At 37.7% G+C, this 23597-nt stretch overlaps 1 protein-coding gene across 1 annotated transcript in view; it reads right to left on the bottom strand.

Annotated features, from left to right (window-relative positions):
- Nucleotides 1-17051, bottom strand: part of AEBP2 (AE binding protein 2) — a 32709-nt gene extending 15658 nt beyond the window's left edge. The window contains exons 1-3 of the mRNA XM_009879659.1: nucleotides 16846-17051; nucleotides 13561-13668; nucleotides 3263-3449 (exon numbers count right to left, since the gene is read on the bottom strand). Of these exons, the coding sequence (XP_009877961.1) occupies nucleotides 3263-3449; nucleotides 13561-13668; nucleotides 16846-17037 (487 nt within the window). The 5' untranslated portion in view covers nucleotides 17038-17051. The remainder of the gene's footprint in view (nucleotides 1-3262; nucleotides 3450-13560; nucleotides 13669-16845) is intronic.
- Nucleotides 17052-23597: the final 6546 nt, after the last annotated feature.

The raw sequence follows: 23597 nt of genomic DNA, 5'->3' as shown, positions 1-23597 counted from the left end.
AACAGCAAGATGTTACTCATGAAAAAAAATTATTAAGAATTTTCTTTATAGCCCAAGTGAGAAGATCATATTCTTGTCACATATAAAGCCACAGCAAAATCTCCTTTTTTTATTTATGCATTAATGTCTCTCACATGGGTGATCACCTTCAGATGTAAAACACAGAGGAAGCGAAGTCATTTATTTGCTATATTTAAACTATTAAGAATTTATACACAAGGATGCTTCAATAGCGGCACGTATTAGCAAGCAATTGCCAGTAAATATTTAGTAAAGCCTCTTACACCTTGCAAAAAAAGCCAGGGTCTAATCAAACCATGAGGAGGGAGAAAGAACATGTCAACATTTTTGCAGGAGAAAAATTGTTTTGTGACGCAAAACTGTAATTTTTCATCAAGGGATTATTTGTGAGTGATTTAAACAGACTACACTATAAAACAGCATCTTGCTTTACACACACATGTCATAACTTCTTGTAACCCAACTTGCAGAGAACCTGGTACTTATGTTCAACAGATCTCCTTTTGGACACTTAAAATATCTAACTATAAAACTACATTCCTAGCTTTATATGCTCTAGACTGAAAATATTTAAGTGTTGTTATTTTGTTACTTTGGTTTGTTAGATAAGTGTCCCTGACCTCCTCCATTCTTCTTGTAAAGACAAAATATACAAACTCACACACTTCATTCTTTATCCAAAACTAAGCTAAGAAACAGAAAGACAAGCAAAATTGTATCAGCCCTTTGTCAAGTTCAACTGATCAACAAAAATCCGCACAAAGTTTTAAAGAAAAGCTTCCTAGCATTTTCAGAAAATGCCATCAACTTTGGATACGTTTCTGGGTCACATACCCTCTGGAGAAATACACTACAGTAGTCACTTCCCAACTCAGAGATGACTTTTGCCTCAAGGCAAAACTCTACAGCCAGCATTGCATTTGTCTCAAGAGGCATGAAGATAAAAAATTGCTCAAGCAGCTGTCATTTTTCTTCCTGCGCAACACTTGATCAAGACAGCAGACCATTCAAGTACTACAGTCTGGTCTTTAACATTCTCATAATATTTACTACTTACATTTTTTGCCACAGATTCATTCAAGAATTCTGCAGTAAATTCTTACTACGACTAGAACATCTTAGCAGATAATGTGAAGTTTTAACTATGAAGCCTTGATTTGAAATGTGTAAGTCAATAACGTTCATCAATTGCTAATAAAATGCCAACTTTAAAAACTACTGCATCTACTGGGGAGTGGGGAAAAATCAAATTAAGATGCATTAAATCAGCCACCTAACAAAATCAATATGGAGAAGGAAGCTAAGCTGCAACCCAGGAATCTCTGAAAGTGAAAATTTTGAAGGGACCAGTCTTAGACATCAATATTTTGCTTGAGTAACTCAGTCAACAAATTAAGATAATCCTTTAGGAACCTGCAGCTATTTCAAGTAAGCCTCTCTTTCATTACATTTAAGATGATCTAAAAGGATACTGCAAAGTGATCACATAACCCTTCATTGATCAGTCTTCCCATCCTGAACCTTCTCATTAACATAGATTGCTAGAGTGAAAGGGAAGGCTCTTTGAAAGTCAAATTCTGGAAAGAACAGAAGCAGTTTTCTACCTTCTTTGAATGTTGAATCAGTGTCGAAATGAGAGGAATTTTTTAATTTTACACTTTTAAGATATGTAGGCAAATTATATCATTAAACATATTTTAAGAATACCCAACCATTTCCAAAAAAATTAAAAGGAAAAAAGAAAATCACCATAACTAAAGTTAACAGTGGCTCTTCTAGCACTGAACTGCATAGCTGTCACACAGTATGGAAGAGAGACATAGGAGATAAACTTTTCAGAATTCTAGGTGACACTGTGACTTTCCAGGACAGGCTTCTTTGCATTCAAGGCAGAAACATGACCGCTGCTTCATAATTTTCAGTTGCTTAAAGCACAGGTGAGGTATTAAGAATAGTCAAAATCATGTGATACATAGTAATCACCTAAGACCATTAGCATGCCGTCCATTGTTGCAGTACTATTTCAATAACTGGTAACTATATTTCTTCATAGGAACAGAAAGATCAATACAGCCACAGAAGAGGTTCTGGAAAAAAGTAAGACTGTAATTGCTGACCCAGCGAAGTAACATAGGTTCTCTGGCACACCATCACTAAAATTCTTCTCCAGCTAGGAGACAGGACTGAAATAATTGCCTGCCTATGAACAGAGTGCCACTTCTGTGGACAGTATGAGATATAACAGGTCCAGTGGTTCATAAAAAAGGTATTTTGCACTTCTCTCCAATACTGCAATGCTGACTTTACACCACAGGTAAAAATTAATGGAAGCTTTTTCTTCAGCTGTGTGGTGACACACCAACAGGAAAAAATATAAATGGGTTTTTACATGTCTCTAAAACGCAACTGTCACAGTAACCGTTTAAAATTAGTAAATAATCAGTTCAGTACTGGAGAGTTGCATCCAATTCTAAAACAAAGTTAAATTTTTTTAAGCAATTGCCTACTCTTTCCTAACCATTTTTGTACATTAGAATCTCTAAATGAATTCAACATGGTTATTAGTCTGATGCTAGGAAAACTCTGGAATCAAACAACTGGATCAAAAATGGACTACAAAAGGTACTGGCTAAGTGATTATTACTTGCTAGAGGAAACAATTCTCACTTTAAAATACAAATCACACTTCTCAGCACGTTGGTTCAGATAAAATTAACAAACATCGATTGTGTGGAGAAAGATTAAAAAAATGTAGCAAGTCACATCTGCCCAAAATTAGATCTTGGTTATGATCATAAAACTGTCATTAAGCTAATGAAATGTTGTGCTTGAAAGACAGCTTATATAATACGCATTTATCTCTAATTTATATGAATCTGCAATCTCTGTCTGCAGTACTGAACTTCAGATCCCATCATCGCTAAACAGAACATTTTCCAACAGTAATATAGTTAGTAAACAAAAAGTGACTCTAAAATGAAAAGCATCTTTAAATTGTAAGCTCAAACTGTTGCTCACAGAAAACTGATCTTTCCTACTGAACACATAGATGTTTTACCCTAAAAGCGATCATAAACAGAATCTGGAACTGTTTTCCTCCTATCACAAGGCATGCCAACATTAAAACGCTAAAGATCACCAACCATACCGGACCCACATCTGCAGAGAAACAACCACGTTGAAGAGGAACTTCCTATCTAAAACAAAACTTTCAGGAACTTCTAATTCTGCAAATGCTTACGTAATGATCGTCGTCTCTTGTTCTTTAACTTTCTTCTTTTATTCATTCCAGCTTTAGATGGAGATTCCTCTTTGGCCTTTGGCTGACTGGCAACTTTTGAAGAGTTCTGCTGGCTGAAGTGTGTGGGCACATGACGGGCAAGTCCTCCCTGAGATGCAAAGCTGGCATTGCATCCACCAACTACACACTAATGAAAAAAAAACCAGAACAAAACTGCATCAGCATGCTATGTGTCACTCATTCACAGCAGTATGATAGATCTTTCAGTTTGACTTTTCTGGCTGAACCTCCAAAACACTTAAAGGAAGAAAAATTCTTAAAAATAAGAACAGAAACATAATCTGAAATAAATTTCTATCTGAACTTTATAACTCTCGGTAATTATTCCATGGTATAATATTTTTTTCCTATGCTATGTTATACTCTATAATATTGTATAGCATAACACAAATCTCAAACAATGCACTGATAAACTCTTCCCCCCGAAATAAATGCTTCTGAAGAACTTTCCCCTTCACAGACCAACATCCCCTTGTTTTTAAAAAAACTGCAATGTTATTCTGTATTTCTCAACAGGTCTCCAATCTTCTGCAGTTGATAACAGTAAGGTTTTCTAACATCCTCTTTTCTTGTGGCAAGGCACAAGTAAAAAAATACACCCTTACCCACATTCAATTTGAAACAGCTTAACGCTTTTTGTAAATGCTATACAACGTCAATAAACAGTTATCTTACAGTTCTGTCTAAAACTTTAACTTCAGTAACTTGAAATGCTAATATTTACTTCAGAAGTATTTAAAAAGTTCTTTAAAGAAAATAGTCTCTTTCTCAAACAGAAAATAAAAGATTCAACAATAATTAAGCAGAAATACAGAGATCTTAAGATACATGCAACTAAGCCAGTACTGGCTACAATAATTATTGGTATTTTTATAAGTATTTGGTCTATATTTACAATTATTTCCATTTGCAAAATGAGTATTTAAACTATCCTGTTGGGGAGGGAGGCACAAACCTTTTCTCTTGTGCTCTGAGCTTACAAGGGTAATAGACAAGTAATTTTAGATATGCATGTCATAACTGGCTGCAATGAATGAAGTATACAGTATACTGTATACAGTATCCATGTGGTTGATTTTTCTTCTGATCCAGAGAATAGTAGCAGGGTAAATGAGTGGATCAGCCCGTAACAAAAAAACAATCCCCACTCTAAACCACTGGAAAATTCTCCTTCTTCCACACCTGTTCTGCTCCTCCCTCTCCTTCCCCTCTTTCTCAGTTCTTTCTTCTGTACCTCTCTTCTCTAGCACTTCCCTTCACCGCAAACTGATGAGGCAGCTCCAACAGGACTTCAGGAATAAGTAACACTGCAACTATGTACATAGTGCTAAGTTTTCTCTGAAGGCCAAGGATGAATTGGCAAATAATCTTCCCCAAGCCTGCACATTTGATTGAAAGACAATAAAACAGCAGCAAAAACACTAGTCAGCATGTTTTGTCCCTAAAACCCACCTGTGTTGTTTTCCAACTGTGGCTGCAGAATTGGAAAGTGTATTTCTGCCTCAGAGCTAGCAAATGGTTTTCCATGATCATCACAAAACTATATAGTGTCCATGAAGAGAAAAACCTGTTTTATCCCCAAGGACTTAATACTTCATAGGACTGAAGATCCGTATATATATTTCAAAACAGTAAAAGATGAAACATAGGAGGACATCTGTCACATTTTTATTTGCTTTTTTTTTTTTTTAAGGAAAAAACTTAGAGGAAGTTAGGGCTTTCTTGTTTGTTTTTTTGTGGGGTGTGTGTTTGTTTGTTTTTTAAGTACTGAGCTAACTACTAACATGTAATTCCCTGACAAAAAGCTTTAGGATCCTTCACACTGTATTTGTTCCTCTGTGTCTCCCCCACTAATAAGTATCTTAAGAATTGTGAAGATTTTTACCAAAAACCTACATACGCCTTTTTACAATGCCCTATAATTTCCCATGTTCAAACAACAGCAATACTGTATACTTCTATTGCAGTGACTTGCAAGAAATCCCAGCACATCTATGAAATTCAAAACACTCAAGATCCTGATCTCATTTATACTACACTAACCTCAATGCAATATTTATTACTTCAAATTAATACTAAAGATTAAAATTTACTCTTACAGAATCATAGACTGGTTTGGGTTGGAAGGGACCTTTAAAAACTATCCAGTTCCAACCTCCCTACCATGGGACATCATCTACTAGATTAGGTTGCCCAAAGCCCCATCCAACCTGACCTTGAACCTGACCCACTTAATTGTATTAAAGATGACCAAACGCAATCAGATACAGGTAAAATACATGCCTGCAATGTTCAAGCAATCTTCTGTTCTCCAGTTTTTAAGCCTTTGAAATAGCTGTCTTGCCCATGAAAGCAGTTTCATGAAACTAAACTAAGCAACTAAATCTAAACTTACGTTTAATTTTCATTAAAGTGCTCCTCACTTCAGCTTCTAGCTCTTTCTGATCCTACAAACACTGACAGAAAAAAAAAAAAAAAAGAAGCACAACACCCCACACCCCCCCCCATACCCTGAAGTTCAATCACACTGAGAAATTGAGATTTCAGTCTTGCCAATGCCTGCTAGAGGTCAAAAATAACCTGAAGTACAGTGCATGCATTACCATATTCCAAGTTTATTAAAGTATAATACCAAAGGCAATACCTTCTGAAAATAACACATAAGCTTTGTGTCAGGCATATTTCTAAAACTTTTTAGAACACAACTTCATAAGACTTAATTGTATTTCTTGTCAGTTGGGAAACATTGTTTTATGACAAACTGCAGTTTGACTCAAAATGTCGTAACTTTACTTTTGTCTACTTGTGTACAAAGAAAACAAACACAGATATTCTATACATATTATCTACAGAAGCTGCCACTTACTTTTCTTGCTCTACCCAACTTTTACTTTTAAAAGCCTCAAACCAGCATCCTTAAATCTTCAATATATGCAACTTGCAACTAGAAATTCTCTTCTTCCAGAAAGCCTATTTATAGTCTGCAGCCACAGTATGAAATATTTGCAGAAATCATTACATTCAGATATTGTGTAGTTTGAGACTACCTGATCATGTCATCAAATAACAGCTGATCTATGAAAGATGACACAGAATGCCTTTGCAGTAGACAGGAAATAGTAGAAGAGGAGAAAAATCTTACCTGTTTTTTTCTTTTTTTTCTCTAAAATAATATATCCAGCAATCCGTTACTAATGTGTAAAGTCTCTTCTCTCCAAAGATAAAAGGAGCAGTTCAGGCTGTCACTTCAGGATCTCTGGACGGTAAGTCACACCAAATCAGCTTCCCACCAGATAATTATACAGATCTAGACGGCTTCTAATAAATCAAACTCAACTATTATGCACAACTTTAAACCGATCTCTTCATTTTTTCCCCCAAAACCTAAATCTCAAAATTTTGCATTCAATTTTAAATATGGTAAATTGGGTCCGGATTGGTGGATATGTTACTTCAAGAGAAAATAAGTCAACACATAAGAAGTTTAAATTCTCCAGTGTACCCATACCCACCATTATTAATGGGCAGTAACGACCAATGACTTTAACAAACAGGATATAAAAATATCTAGCAATACAGGTTTTTTTCTATATTCAAAATACCAAATCTGCTTTTTAGAATATTCAATCTGTAGTTTTTCCAATAAATCTAACATTAGTATTTTAGACATCTCGATAAACCTTCTTATTGTCTCAATACCTCAGTGTTCAGGCAGAATGCCTTTATATTTTCTATCTGCATCTGCAATGCTCTAATGGATAGAAGATATTCTGCCAAGAGAGTAACAGGCATGAATTCCAAATGAGGACTGAAACTGCTTGGCTGTATTTTCTAGATTTCAACAAGCGTCACTCTACTGAGAGTAATACCAAATGCAGTTACCCCTTAATGAATTCTTGAAGTTACAGGTGGTAGACTGAGCACCAAATTTCATTTTTATTATTACTTTCTTCCCCCCTTTAAACAAAAGATGAAAGCCGCCAATGCACCTGTGTACTGTCATTCATTGTTATTGAAAGCATTTACCTGACATGACCAAACCTTCCATGACTGACCTTAAACACTAAAAGCATACCCACTGGAATCAGTATGTGAAAGCAGCTGGTAGCATATCCACATGCAGTCTTGTATTTACAGAACATTGCTATATGCGATAATTTTGCATAAAATCTCCCACTGTTTTGTGCTCACTCTACCATTTGTCCTTTTACTGTGCCTAACATCTTGTATTTTGTTATCTAGACTACATTTTAAGAGTTCATTTGATATGCCTTCAAGTAACTTTCAATGCCTTGTACAGCAAGAAGCCATTGCGCGTAGTACTTTGATTATTTTTTTTTTTTTAATTTTTTTTGAGTATCAGAAACCATGCTGGAAAACGCAGGTTGTCACAGCACATTAACTGTTCAAATACTTATTTGTAAGTCAAGTTTAGGACAAGTAAGATAGAATTTCTTCGTTCACTTTTTCTCAGCTTGTCAAAGACAGTTACCAGCATCGGTTTTCTAACTCAGCAGATTATTCCTCTAGATACACCTGTCTACATGTTCTGAAAGTTTTTAAATTACTGAACCCTCAACAGGACCACCACTACATGTTGATGATACTCCACAACACTCCACCCGTTTCTAAAAAGCTGCAAAAATTATGTAATAACAGAACTAAAAAAGAATAAATGTTCAGGTTTTTCTCTGTCAACTCTGAACGTAACATCATACACAAACATACTAAATGTCTTCAGAGAAACAATTACATGCTCTGAGAATACCTATATTAAATGAGGCCAGCCCTCAGGAGTCCCAAACTTTGCAGATAACAGAGAAAGTCTGGAAGAAGGAAGGCTTTCCCTTGGTCGAAGAGGAACAAGTTAGAGATCGATTAAGTAAACTGGATATCCCCAAGTGCATGGGCCCTGATAGGATGCACCCGCAAGTGCTGAGGGAGCTGGCAGAAGTCATTGCTGAGCCACTCTCCATCAACTTTGAAAGGTCCTGGAGAACAGGCGAGGTGCCTGAGGACTGAAGGAAAGCCAATGTCACTCCAGTCTTCAAAAAGGGCAAGGAAGACCCAGGAAACTACAGGCCAGTCAGCCTCACCTCCACATCCCTGGAAAGATGATGCAACAGCTCGTTCTGGGCGTCATCTCAAAGCATCTGGAGGAAAAGAAGGTTATCAGAAATAGTCAACATGGATTCACCAAGGGGAAGTCATGTCTGACTAATCTGATAGCCTTCTACGGTGGAAGGACTGGATGGATAGACAAGGGAAGGGCAGTGGGTGTTGTCTACCTTGACTTCAGCAATGCTTCTTACACCGTCTCCCATATCATTGTCATAGACAAGCTTAGCAAGTGTGGGTTAGATGAATGGACAGTGGGATGGACTGAAAACCGGCTGACAGATAGAGCTCAGAGGGTTGTGATTAGTGGTGCAGAGTCTAGTTGGAAGTCTGTAACAAGTGGTGCTCCCCAGGGGTCAGTACTGGGCCCAGTCCCATTCAATATATTCATCCATGACCTGGATGAAGGGATAGAGTGTACCATCAGCAAGTTTGCTGATGACACAAAACTGGGAGGGGTGGCTGACACGACAGAAGGCTGTGCTGCTTTACAGCGTGACCTGGACAGGCTGGAGAGTTGGGCAGAGAGGAACCTCATGAAATTCAACATGGGCAAGTGCAGGGTGCTGCACCTGGGGAGGAATAACCCCACGCATAAGTACAGGTTGGGGGCTGACCTCCTGGAGAGCAGCTCTGTGGAAAGGGACCTGGGAGTCCTGGTGGACAACAGGATGACCATGAGCCAGCAATGTGCCCTGGTGGCCAAGAAGGCCAATGGCATCCTGGGGCACATCAAGAAGAGTGTGGCCAGCAGGACAAGGGAGGTCATCCTCCCCCTCTACTCTGCCCTAGTGAGGCCACATCTGGAGTACTGTGTCCAGTTCTGGACTTCTTGGTTCAAGAAGGACAAGGACCTGCTGGAGAGGGTCCAGCAAAGGGCTACAAAGATAATCAGGGGATTGAAGCATCTTTCTCAGGAGGAAAGGCTGAAGGACGGGTCTTTTCAGTCTAGAGATAAGACGACTGAGAGGGGATCTTACCATTGCTTATAAATACTTAAAGGGAGGATGCCAGGGGGATGGGAACAGTCTTTTTTCAGTGGTGCCCAGTGACAGGACAAGAGGTAACGGGCACAAACTTGAACATAGGAAGTTTCATCTAAACATGAGGAGGAACTTTACTTTGAGGGTGGCAGAGCACTGGAACAGGCTTCCCAGAGAGGTGGTAGAGTCTCCCATTCCGGAGACATTCATAACCCACCTGGACACCATCCTGTGCAACCTGCTCTAGGTGAACCTGCTCTGATGGGGCCTTGGACTTGATGATCTCCAGAGGTCCCATCCAACCCCTATCATTCTGTGAATGCCTACCATGACAAAAAAAAAAAAAAAAGATAAAAGATGAAAGGATGGCTAGAATCAGACTGCAATAAGCTAAGAGAAAACTCTGAACAGCACAAGAGCAATGAACTTCAGGTATTAAGAGGAGCTGTATAACTTCAAAAATATCTAACAGTAGACCAAAGAAGGGCAGAAAGTTCTCAACCAGAAATATGTGCTGTAAGACTAGTTTGTTTGTTCCTCTTGACAGAAAAAACAAACCTAGGAAATGCTGTTTACCAAAAGTAGGATTGCTGCTTTGCAGAAATCATATTTGACTGCAGACTAGGAACTAGCTGCAATAGTAACTACATCTCATTTAACGGACTTGTTTTTCTTTGGTGGAGTGACTGGTTGGTGCCCTAGGAAAAGACACTTTATCGGTAAAAAAAACTTATGTGATGATGGCCTCAAAAAAAACCAAGCAAAAAAATCCATATTTGTGTTTAACATGAAATCCAAGGCCATCAGTATTAAAAACTTGGGGGGAAAAAAAAAAAGGAGGGAATAAACAGAAAAGCAGCATTATGACTAAAGGGGAACTGAGGTCCTAAATTCTGCCTGAAGATCTAGAATATCTTTTTTTTCCCCTTCCCCTTAGCTCAGCATATGACTCAGATACAAAATGTCTCCTCCCTGTGAGCTGGACATACGCTACCAGGAAATCGCCCCATATGAAAATGGACCTAGCGTAACACAGGTCTCAAAAATAGGTATTCATAAGGAAATTTACCTTTTCTGTGACACAGGTATTGCAATATTAATGCTAATGGGGACACATTAAACCACACAAACAGGAAAAAAAAAAAACAGGAGAAACTTATGAAAATACTAAACATTTTGCCTTTTTAATTTAAAAGTGGGTTCATTTCTGTGACAAATGAACTACACAGTCACATGGTTTGTATTGCATGCAAAGGGCAGGTAAACCCACAAAGACATTTTAATATGAAAGCTCAGCAGCTTATTTGCAGCTGAATACAGTTTTTAATCAAAGGACAACAGCATGTGTATCTCAAAAATAGATAATTAAACCCAAAATGGGCAACTACATAAAATGAGTCCACTTGCAAGCAAGAGAGGGACAGGACAGGGACATATAGTTCAACACAGTAGTTCTAATGAAAAGGAGACCTTTATGCCTGAGACAGTTCCCAGCTGCCTTTCAATTTAAGAAAACACTTTTGTCTCTTATTTTGACTAGAAATATAAGAATATAGCAACCCGCCATATACTTATTACTTTCCTCTGGTTATTATACAATTATAGTGTTCCTTTACCTTCACAAAAGTAGATTTTCATGCTTTTAATTGTCATTTTCCTAGCTAGCATTCTTCGCTTTTCTTAAAAACACCCTGAAACAGCAATTCTTCAGACAACAGCATACAGCTATACTATTTCCATTACTGCCTTTTGAGGAAAGCCATAAAAATCCTGACATTTATTCATTTTTTAAATAAAACAGTGAATAACTAAGTATTTTCAGCAAGTTCTCTAAAATGAAAGATTCCTTCCTTCTATGCTAGAACTCTCCCAAGGCAACAGAAATTTCATTTGCAATTTAGGCTTTGGGAGATATTTTGTCTGCAGTAATCATCAAGAACAAGAGACCCTTAATCCCACTCTGACATGAAAAAAGCTGGCTTTTCCTAAGAGGTGAGCAATTAAGATTCATAAGAACAGCTAAATGCACAAACGGAAATATTTGCTCTGTTTTTTAATGACTGCCATAAAACAATTAGTAATGGCTGTTCTTGGACCAATCAAGACTAATATTCAAAACTTTAAATGTTTTTGTATCAGACAGTAGATTTCAAAAGCTTGTAAAAGAAAAGCAGCAAGGAAAGGGGGCCAGTTAATTAATAGGTTGCTATCACAGACACTTACATACTTGGCTACCTCATGTGAGACCTGAAGCCTATGTTCAGCATAAATGACAGGGGAACAAAAGATGTTACAAAATTCTACTCAACCACAATTATTCCCATTCAAAACCCCCAGGAACAGATTGAGAAATACAGGGGTAAAAACAAACAGAGGGACTAAAGACAACAGCAGGAAAACATACTGAAGTGACACACATTGAGCCATGATGATTAACTACTGCAACCCTAGTCTCTGTTTTGTTCTTTCCCTTAGTATGACCAGAATGTACAGAAAGTCAGCTGGTGAAATGACACATATTTAACACAAGATTATTATTATCAGAACTATTTGTTTTATTTTAGGGCTCTAGCTGTAACCTGCCAAGCCCAAAAAATGAGATACCAACTTTTACTGACTTTGCTATGTGACTCTGACAGACTCAAAAGTACTATTGGTATTTCTGAGCTATGGCCACCTCTTTTAAACCCAATATCTCTGAAATTTAGTTTGTTTGATCTAGACAAAATAAGCACACAAACTACCCTACCAAAAGACCTTCCCCTCAAGACCAAAGCTTGCCATTATACTTTAAGGTATATAAAATATTTAATTTCAAAATGAGAAGACCTAAGGTACAAGTTTCCTGTGATGACTGGGTTTGGTTCTTTTATTTTATTCAGAGATCAGCACTTACGATTGTTCCAGCAACTGATCTAATCATATAGGCAAAATTTCAGGGATCTATGACCCTTATGCTATGCTTCCAAGAGCATGCTAATCTTATTCCTTTGAACAAAGGGTGTGCTAACCTCAAGACCAAGTTTCCCGTCGTTACTCGCTCTCTCAGTCTGAAATTTTTAAGACTAAACTACACAGTTCAGTATGGAAAAAAGTCTAGCCTTTATTCAAAAGTTTTCTCACACGCAATGTACTATTTTTATTCTCTAGGTTTTGAGTTTAGTTTTGTTTTCTGTCATAACTACTCTTACAAGCTATAAAGAAGACATCACTGTAACAGAAAAGTATTTTTTAGTAATAAAGCTGTCTTAAACTGGGGGGGGGGGGGGGGTACCTGAGAGGAAAGAGAGGAGAGGGAAGTGGAGACACAGTGACTAAAAGTTGGTGGGGTTGTGGGGTGGGGTAGAGGAAGGCATAAAATGCTACCTAAACTTAAAAAAAAAACCCTAATTAATTTTCATATCCTACATGGAAGTAGAACTTCAGTCTGAAGTAGTGTGGGTGGGACTTACCATCAAGTGATCCAGGACTGACAGCTATGAACTGCCCCAACTGTATCCATAAGAGGATGAAGCAACTCATTAATAACGGATTGGTGGATATGGGAATGATAAACACTACTATACCTAGAATTGCAGGTACAGATTAGAGGGAGAAAGAAAGAGAAAGTTAGAAAATACTATGCAGGAAATACAGTCAGCTCAATGGTCCTGCATTCCTAGTTTCCTTATTATTCTCAAAGAGGTTAACCATAAGTAGTCACTGACTGTGTTTCAACTTAATTTTGTTAACCAAATCAGCTCTTATTCAAGCACAGAATGTACACTATCAGGTATGATCCAAAGTTTAATGTGGAAGTGTAAAGCAGGAGGCAAAATATCTCACTGTCTTACAGTGTAAGCAGCTAAACCCAAAAATGCACAAAAAAATCGAACTTCACCAGTATTTAGTTTTAGACTCCCCTATAACTAATAGATTAAAAGAAACAGGGATAGAGAAGCAATAACAGTATCTTCATCTGTTTTCATAACAGAACAGAATCTTTGGGAACAATTACTGCAAAGACGAAGGCTCACCTCACTGGATACTGTTTAAAAATCCTCCTGTGATGGCATTTGTCAATTAAATATGATGTATCAGGAAAAATAACTAGGACCTCTCAAAATAAGCAAGGATATATCGTACAGTGAACCTTACCTTGAAAGGTTTGTCCCCACTGTGTGTCAGCATATGCCTCTGCAACCAACTTTGACTTGTTGAAGGTGTATTATATACTTTGCAACCCTTCCACAAGCAAACAAACACCTAATAAGAGTAAAAATGTGGTAAGTTTACATGAGTCAAAGAAAAGAGTAGAAAAAAAAAAAATATCAGATTAGCAGAGAAGCCTGTTTTCACTATACAAAGTACTTAAAGAATTTTGAACAATAACCATTTTTTTGCAACACACTTCTTGTATCTTACCAAGGAAAAAAAAAAAATAAGCACAACCACAAGTATTCAAAAAAGCAGATCACTGGAACCAAGTACCAAAAAAAAGGTGCTCCTGCAGATAAAGACAATCGAAAGCTGTAGCATCCACTGTAAAGAGTTTGTGTTTGCACTCAATACCTGTATCCACCAGATATTAAGACAGAACGTTTTTAAGTGACAAGTTTATATTGTCTGTGTAGCAGATATAGAAATAAAATCATTTACTCTCATAAGCAAGTAATAATTTTATTCTTTGCGCATGAAAAAGTGAAAAACTATTGTAATTAAGAATTTTTAGACGCCAAAGTTTTACATTATGGAATACTGGATACCTCGAGTTGGGGCCTTATACTCAACCCTTGAGGAAAAAAGTTACAATTTCTCACAGGATTCAAAGTCTATGGGTCTTTTGTGATTCCAGTGTACAGATCAGTCACATGCACAATAGTGCATTAAGGGGAGTAGAGCTTACTTATGCTGCTTTTCTCTCTCCTCTCATTGTGCCTATCTATAACTGAGAGAACAAAAAAGTTCAATGAACTTGCCTTTCATCAGAATTTCCTCAACAGGTCTGTATGTGAAGGGAGGTACAGCCCTGATTTGTAGCAGCAAAATACAGTCCCCAGGACTAGCACTGCCCATAATACAGGTTTTCAGAACTGCAGAAAACTAATTGGATTCGAGTTTCTTGTTCTCTTTTGAAGATTAAGAAACTCAAAATTCAAGAGACTGGATTTTCAAAACAAAAGAGCAGCCACAGGAGCGCTATGTTCTTGCTTTATAATATATAGATAACCTCAGCTTACAAATACAAAGCTGGAAGACTCTGCATGTCTGTATGACTGATCCAGATCTACTGACACAAGCCCTTTGATGTCTGCTGCTCCTCAGTTTTGAGAGCCCCCTGAAGCCGCAGAATTGGAATTGCCGAGATTCCTGGCTCTGCAACAGCTCCGTAACTGTCCCAATGTTTTCATCAGCAACTGCAGACTGCAGGGCACACAGAAAAGGAGTACTACTATGAACTCCCATATTGTGGAAATGCAATCCCTCAAAAAAAACCCAAGCACTTGGTTTTACAACACCTCACCAGAATTACAGGCCTGACTTCCTGGTATTCAAAATATTTCTGGAGGGAAAAAAACAAACAAACAAACAAAAAAAAACCCACCTTGGGAGGTAAAACTATTTTTTCAAAGCTTTCATGGACCTGTCTGGTTTGGTTTGGAGCCACCATTCCAGTATTAGTTTGAAAATACACATTTTACCATAAAAGCAATGTGATAAACATCCTTGTAAGTTTTCAATAAGCAGTTACTACTCCCACTTTTCTTCAAATTTATAGAGATCCTATCAAAACCACAAGAATATAGTTTCTAACACTGCTTAAACACCTCGCCAGCAGGTGGCAGACAAATCCCTGAAACAGAACAGCCAGGATCAGTCCCCTTCCATAGCATCAATCGAAGAACTTTTCGAAAAATAAACCAACTCCAGTAGGGGGATAAAAAGTGTGAACTGAATGCAACAGTTATTAGACACCTCGTGCTTCCACCAAGCTCCTCTTTCAGAAAGACAAATACAGTCTAACATTTTCTAAATAAAAATATCCACAAAATCACATCACATATAATGTAAGTCAACAGAAACACAATAAAGAAAAAAAAAAAAACAACAAAAAACACAACCCTGAAAAATCTTCCAGCCCCTTTTTAAGAAGTGAAAAAGGGTCATGGATGGGATAAAGATCCATGGAGATGCAGTTATGTGAAAGCCCACAGGGTACTGATACCCCTCATCCATTTCATTGTTTCATCCAGGATTCACGTAACACTTTTATAAGCCTATGAAGTGAACCACTGAAATTATCTCATGGGTAACTAAAAAGCCAGCTCACTGGATGGATGATCCTGCTTAGAATGAAAAAAGTCACCAAATATGAAGCTGAAAGTTCAATCCTATCAAAAAACATCAGCTAAACACAACCAGAGTCACGGCTGTCTCAGTAATGCAATTACATAATAAATTACTTAAGGTAACGCAAATTACTGTTTTATTTAAGTCTCTTATTCACTCAAGATAAAGTGTAATGGTCTAAAATTTTACTTCTGGAGAAGTAACAGGAGAAATTAAACAGAAATCAAATCTTAACCTAGTGTAGTTGTTATTAGCTCTACAAGAAATTAAAGAGCTGCAACATACAGTGCTGAAGGCAGGCAGATTGCTTGTGTTTGATGTAAAGGTAGTTTACATGACATGTTCCAAGCACCAAAGGTAATTTGGGAGGTTGGGAAGGGGAGAGTAATTAAATACAAAGTTGAAAATTACTCTACTGGAAGATGTTTTGAAACATTAAAATTGTGAGACCAACAGAAATTGCATCATTTGACTAGGGATTAGACTAAAATACACACAATTATCTATATTCCTCTATTTTTTTTTTTAAATATACTAGATGCAGTTACATCGAAGTATAAGGTATACTTGCCATCAGTACTACAGATAGAGCTGTTTTGGTAAGACTTTCTACTCTAAAGTCAATGAGTCTTACATCTTCCCTAGTATACATGCTGTATATATTTTACCTCTACTGAGACTCCATTTGTAAAAATAATCAAGATATGACTTCACCCGTGTTCACAAGCAGTAACATGTACGCTAACAGTTTTAAAAAAATTAATTCCAAGTACAAGCGCTTAAAGATATACCAACATCTCAAGATGTTAAGAAGTTAGCACATCTATCAAAAACCTGATAGCTTCAAATCATTTATTAAAAAGAACTCACTACAATTTTAAAGTTAGGCATTCAGTTAAAAACAAATCATAGCAAATGAAATGAACCATGCAAGAGACACAGCTGAATGCCTAATACCAGGCTGCCGAAGGCCCAACCTTAGTTGCCACTAGCTATGGAAATGACACTTTAAAACATAAAATTTGCTGCTGTCATTAAAGAGTAAAATATTGGCAACTAAGAAAGAAGGAGAAAACAAAAAGTAACACCAACCCCTCCTCGTTGACCATCCACATGTATGGAGCGAATGTGATCTGCCAAATCTGGGCTGGAGCTGAAGCAAGCATGGCAATGGTCCCAACAACAGTTATAAGCAATGCTTTTTGCAGAGGAGGCAGGAACTCCTTGTCCATTCATCATAACTGGAGTTGAACGCCCACTGGAAATTGTGCTGTCTACGTCCATAATAGTGCTGCTTATGCTGTAAGGCAAAAAAAAAAGAGAAAGTTTGTATTTGTTGCACATTAACAAAACAAATAAAAATCACAGCTCTTTGGGAGTTTGTTTCAGATATATTTAGACAGGTTGAAAAGAAAGTCTTACATAAACTTACTATTTATTGTGGTTCATCACCTTAACTAGAACAAATATACAGTTAGGGCATGGCAGATATTACTCTCTGGACACTAGCAAGAAAAGGGACTGACTTGTCAGAAAATTAACTGTCATGTGATTAACACAGTCATTTTTAAGCTACATTAAACAGTCATTCATTATTTTCATTTCCCTGAAGAGACGAAAAGGGAAAAGAAAAAAAGGAAGAAAAAAAAAAAGGCATGCTGGGTGAGATAACAGATGTATCTAGCCCAGCATCCACTGCTAACACGGTATCATTAAAAAGGACACAGCAGTGAAGTTCTACAGAAGGTTTAAGGTACTCCCACACTTGCCCCAGCATGGTGTCCACCACATACATGGTCAAAACTAATAATTTTGGTTTGCTTTTTTAAAACTTTCCAGAGAAGCCAGCAGCAGCAGTAAGAATACGTGGCCAGCAGGGGTCCTTTTCATCAGCCATTCTGCTCTATATCTTGGCAGATACGGAGCCAAGTATCAATTGGACCAGAAAAAAATTGCAAAGTGTGTGCTCCTTCCATATATAAGCAAAAGGTATAGAGATCGATGGATGTTCTTCCTGGATAAACATTAAATAGCTACTGATGTACTTTTTTTTTTTTTTTTTTAACCTTGTGAAACTGTTCACTGCCTTTTAGGACCTTTATGTTTTTGTCTTCCACAAAGCCAGAGCATTACACAGAACAGCTCATCTTTGAGAGGACCTCAGAAGATCAGGTGGTCAAATCTCCTGCTCAAGCAGGAGCCAGTGAGATGAGATTGCTTGTAGTCTTGTCCAGCTGAGCCATTAATGGGTGTTTTCAAAGGCTGGAGTTTCTGCTACCTTTCTGAACAATTTCCCAATGTCTGATTAACCTCGTTATGGGGGAGGGGGGAAATTTCCCAACATCTCATGAGAATTTCCAGTGTTGCAACTTCTGTCTGTTGCCTCTCATCCTTGGCAGCTATAGGGTGGAGATGACTCTGGCTCCTCCTTTGCTAAACCTCCCTATCAGGTCACTGAAAACAGCAATAACTGTGTCCTTCTTATCCTAAAACTGAGGAAAGCCTATCTCTCGGCCTCTCCACGTATAGCATTTGCTTCAGCTTTCTAACCATCTTGGAGACCCTCCACCAGATCCTCTCCAGTATGTGATTATCTGCACACAGTACAAACTGCACACAATAATCCAGACACAGCCTTAATAGTGCCAAGCAGAGGTGAGGAATCAGTTCTATTGACTGTATAGATACACTTTTGCTCATACAGCTCAGTATGCAGCAGTAACTTTTACATAGGTGTCTTTACGTATTCTTCTGAGCAAAGTGCAAGAAAACAAAAATCTAATGACATTACTTTAAAGAAAGAAAATAATCATCTCCTATTCAGCTCTAATAGTACTTATAATCTTTTATCATATCCCTTTTCTCCCCCACCTCTTGCACATAATTACTATGCTAAAGCTTTCTGCTGTTAAAAGGTATAGGTGCTGTTCCATATTTTTGACCATCTGTTTACATACCCATTATTGTTCTATTACACATTTTGAGAAGGATGAAACAAAAACTACACCATTATTCAAAATCTGAAGATATCATTAGCATGTTTGCTCTTTTGCTCTAAAAGCTTTTACTAGCAATTTCTCACGTTATCTGTATCTTTTTAATCACTACTCTGCTAGCAGTTTTTTCCTGTGATAGATTTTGAAATCATCATAGATATTTTTGCCTTGTTTAGATTTCCACCCGTCACCCATCATGTAGATTCCACTGCATTTATGAATACAAAATGTCTTGCCTTAGTCAAAATAACAGATACCCTTTAGCAACATTTCCCAGTTAAGTTTTAGTTTTAACTAGCCCAAGTAATTTGGTTTCATGAGCAAATTTTGATCTGAGAGATACCAGCAAGGTAGCGTTTATGAATATGCTGACTACCATACCCCAAGTGCAGTTCCCTTAAAAATCTTCGTCCAACCTGTTAGCCTCCTCCTATTATTAAAACTGACCGTTATTCTTAGGCCTTTGTTTTCTGAGGTAAAAAGAGTGTTAGAGACCTTCTCGATAGTTTTTTTGCTTTAATAAAAGTATATCAAATACATACTTCCCAAATGCTAGACAAGTGCCACATGCTTTTTTTTTCCCCCCTCCCAATTTCAAAAAAGATCTAACAATTTACAAGACATGGCTTCAACCCCCGAAAGTCATACAGGCTCTTTGCTGCCACACAGCATTTTCCATGTGCCCACTATTTTTACTTTCTTCCCTTTTCTATACCCTGAATACACACACAGCTTTCCATGATCCCTCCCCACCTCTTCCCCCACCCCCAAAGTATTCTCAGTTCCTTTCATAACATACAAGCTCACAATACATGACTAGCAAATAAAGGTGGCCAACAGACACCTATACATAGGGTTTTGAATCTGTTACATATTTCTGCCTTTCCCAAAGACCTTATTTATATTTACCAGAAACTTCCAAGAAAACACAACTAGCACTGAGCTGAAGCTACCAGTCCCAACAGCGTTAACAGTCACTACCTACTAGTAACAGTAGTTTAGGATCCCTCTAGGAAATTGCCGCAAGTTTTAAGTGCAAAATAATGTTGCAAGCAAGCCCAAATTTTCCACCATGCCAGGCTCACAACAGATGCACCTAGGGGACTGACATCCCCTCCTTCCTTCCTCAGCTGATGCCCAAGACAAAAATTACCCCCAAAAGTAAAATCTGTAAAACTGTGTTATGAAAAGTTTACCAACAGGACAATAGGCAAATTGAATAAATAATTAAATGTGACCACACACCCCTTAGTTTGAGTTATTCAAGTATAGTTTTCTCAAAATCAGTAAGAAGTAGGTTTGAATGAATACAAGGCGGCACACAGCCTGACCACTTCTGTTGCATACAGTAATGTTACACGGATCAGTGGTTCTAACAGGAAGTTGCTTCACCAAGGATGGCAAAGCGCTGCAGATACAGCACTCGTATAAGAGCTGCCTCAGACTATCTCATGTGGGTAAGTAGCCCTAACTTTATCACGGTTGAAAGGTACCGAAGTACAGTACTTAAAGTAAGTAGTAAGTAGGAACTCAAACTTCCAAGCTATTTACAGTCAGTCTGAGTTTCTACATCCACTGACAGCATCTGTACCATTCTCAAAACCCCCACAAATAGGCATAAACGAACTTACAGCTAAGAAGAGGTGTGATGCTGGTGACCACAAGGACAGACTACAAAGGGCTATTTAGCATAGTTCTCTCAAGGGTTCCCTGGTTTTACAGCCTGTTCTTAAGTGGGAAAGCAATGAGAAAACATAACCCAAAACAAGTTTTGTGAAGAATTGGGGGGGGGGGGGGGGGGGGGGGGGGGAGCAGGGAGAAGTGTGCACTCATGCAGATGTGTGTGGTTTCTCCGCTTCAAAGCATGCAATCTGGTTAATTTCTCTGAGCAGAGATGAAAACACCTCGAATTGATGAAACTGACAAACCTGTAGTATGAGAGTTTATTTCATATTGCAAATGCAATGCACCATACCTTGACCATCTTATGATACAAAATCCCAGGTCTCTAATTTTATAGCCTAAGGAATGCAAATACTTAGGCTTTTTTGGTTGTGGTGTTTTGGTTTTTTTTTTTAAGTATACTATCCTACCTGTAGAAAATTACTCTTGTTTTTAGAGAAAAATATGTAGAAGTCAACTAGTAATACTGATTCAGCAAAAGATATTCTGGTAAGTCGTTATTAATGACATGAGAAACCAGTAACACTTAGAAAGCTGATTTAGTTATTGTTTAAATGTTTGCTTGGTTTGGTTCTAATAGCCTAAGTGTTTGCTAAGGGCTAACAGATTAGAGTTGCATACACGATATCAAAATTTAGTATCAGAGGAACTAGAATAAAAACAAGGTTGCTCATAGCACTTAAACCAAGTAGCACCATACAGAATTTCTTGGAAATTGAAGATGAAGTGTTACAGTGCACTACAATTCTATAATCTATTCAAGATATAGTCTAAAAATGGGAAAAAATGTAATTCAAATCCAGGTGAGTGATAACAGATCAGTATTTTCTTTAACAACAAATGCCTTCCCTTCTTCTAGTTTGAAGAACTTTGTGTAAGACATTAAAAAGTACAGATAAATATTGCTGTAACAGGACCCACTAGAGAAATAGCTAAACTGCTTATAAAACAAAACGGCCAGGAATCACACAAGAGATCACTGTTTTCTGATGGTTCTCTTGATAGGCTCTACCAAAATGCAATAAACTTGCTGCCCTGACACGTTCCTTCTCTCGAAATAACCCATTAATTAAAAATGTAAATTGATTTTTTTGTTGTTGTTTTCTGTGCCTACAGAACCAACATATTTCAGGTGTACAGGTGCCTCACAGTACTGAGAGCCTAGAATTGGTTTCTGCCTCTCTCACTTAGGAAGTTCTGGGTCACCCAGGAAAAAGGTAAAGGCGGTAAAGAGACTATGCAAAAGACCAGTACCATCTTTCCTCTCTGTCATAGTGCCCGGTACAGCTGAAGAACATGTATGTTTTTTTCTAGTCTTCCAAACACTGAGAAAATACCAGGAAGCTTTTCAAAGAAAAGTCAGCAATATATATCATACTAGAGAAGGCACCGACTTGGAAAGTCTCTTGCTCTTGGCCTGCCATTTCAAGATGAAGCAGTAAGATGATGGCAAGTTCTATAGTCAGAGCTGTGGCTGCTGCCTAGTCTGCAAAGACTTAACTGCGACACAGTTTTTGACAGACCTGTTGATATACTCACTTTTTTGTTTCTTGGGATTTCAGAAAGGGTGCGAGGGCAGGACATACAAGTGAGATGTGTGCACACACTCCACCATCTTATCTAGTTCACGTGACTCTTTTCCTGACCAAAAGAGTGGAAGCACATCAACTCAGCCCAGGAAGAGCTGGACTACTAAATACTGGTATCTTTAAAACTATGAATGGGGCTTTTCAATCCAATCTGACTTTCTGTCTGCTTGGAATGATCCAAGAGAGGGAAAAGTTCCTTAACAAAGGGAAGGTAGTAATGGAAATGACATCCTTCTGTTTTCTCATCTGAAATCCACAAAGCCTGTAAGTGGGAAAGTAATAATGTGTATCAAAGAGGAGAAAACAGCACTAAGTGAGGAAAACACAGACATTCTGGCAAACTACTGGTAACAAAACAGACATTGAAACACATTTTTAGCTAAATAAGTTAAAGCAAGTCTTTCTGCCTTTTTCTAAGCCCTTTTTCCCCAGCCAGGAGATCTGTTTAAATCCTGACTGCCACTATCAAAGCAGAATGACACGAGTAGAACTTAAGCGCTTGTGGCATTCCCCTATTGCCAGTGACAGACAGGTCTGGGTTTGCTCCCAAGCTGTAACAGGCTCCAGCTCCATTGTAATGGATCTATAGACCATAGCCTGATGAAGAACATTAGACATTTGAGTTTCAGAGAGTTCAACTCAGGGGTCATCCCAAACAATAGAGCATCAAAAACAGTCACTGCTGGAGAGAGCCTGCATATACAATAGCTGTTTTTAAGAAGCACCATTCAAAAGACCAACTAATTACTAAAATTTAAAACTGTTACAGCAAGCACAACATAGTCTTCGATCTTATGTTATCCCTACTTTCATCCTAATCCGAGCACCAGAATCAACTTGAAATAAAAATCACAGCTCTAGAGGCAAGAACTTGATGCCTTTCTAAAATACCTTTTGAAGCCCGCACCTCATTTTACCAAGTCTGCAAACACTAGCAAACAGTGCCTTCCAAACCCAGGAAGGTAGAACTTAAAGGTAGAACTGAAAATAAATATTTTTCTCATAAGAGTCAGATCTTTTTCTCCTCCTACGATTTTTCCCTCTATCAAGAGATCAACAGCCTTGAAATTATACTGACATTTGAAGTGCATTTATTAAGCAACAACATTAATGCAAGCTTAAGTAAAAGAATCATTACCTCAAAGGCACTGTTTCAGGTCTTATTTTTACCTGTATTTACTTTACCTGTAGCTAGAAATAATACACCTTCATAATCAAGATGATTAAGATTTTTTTAGCATCACTCTCATATTAAAAGATTTGTACCTGCACAATCTATATGAGCACATGAACCAAATATGGTTAAATCCAGTCCAAACTGCAAGTAAAAACAATCCTGAAACTGAAACAAAAAACAACTGCTAAAAACTTAAGAAGTTGCAAGTCATTTTCACTTTATAGAGACCAAAAAAAAGTTCAAGCATTTTAAGTCCTGGATTATTCTTTTCCTTTAAGGATCGGAACAAAATTAAGCCACTGTTGCAGTCATGTAAATATGAATATTTTCTATAAGGAAAAAAACCCTCCAAATTATTCCCAATTTAAAATGCACAAATTTCAAACCACAGAGCTTACC

The sequence above is a fragment of the Charadrius vociferus genome, unplaced genomic scaffold (assembly GCF_000708025.1).
Source record: "Charadrius vociferus isolate BGI_N301 unplaced genomic scaffold, ASM70802v2 scaffold90, whole genome shotgun sequence".
Lineage (NCBI taxonomy): Eukaryota > Metazoa > Chordata > Aves > Charadriiformes > Charadriidae > Charadrius > Charadrius vociferus.
This window is presented reverse-complemented; position numbering and strand designations above follow the sequence as displayed.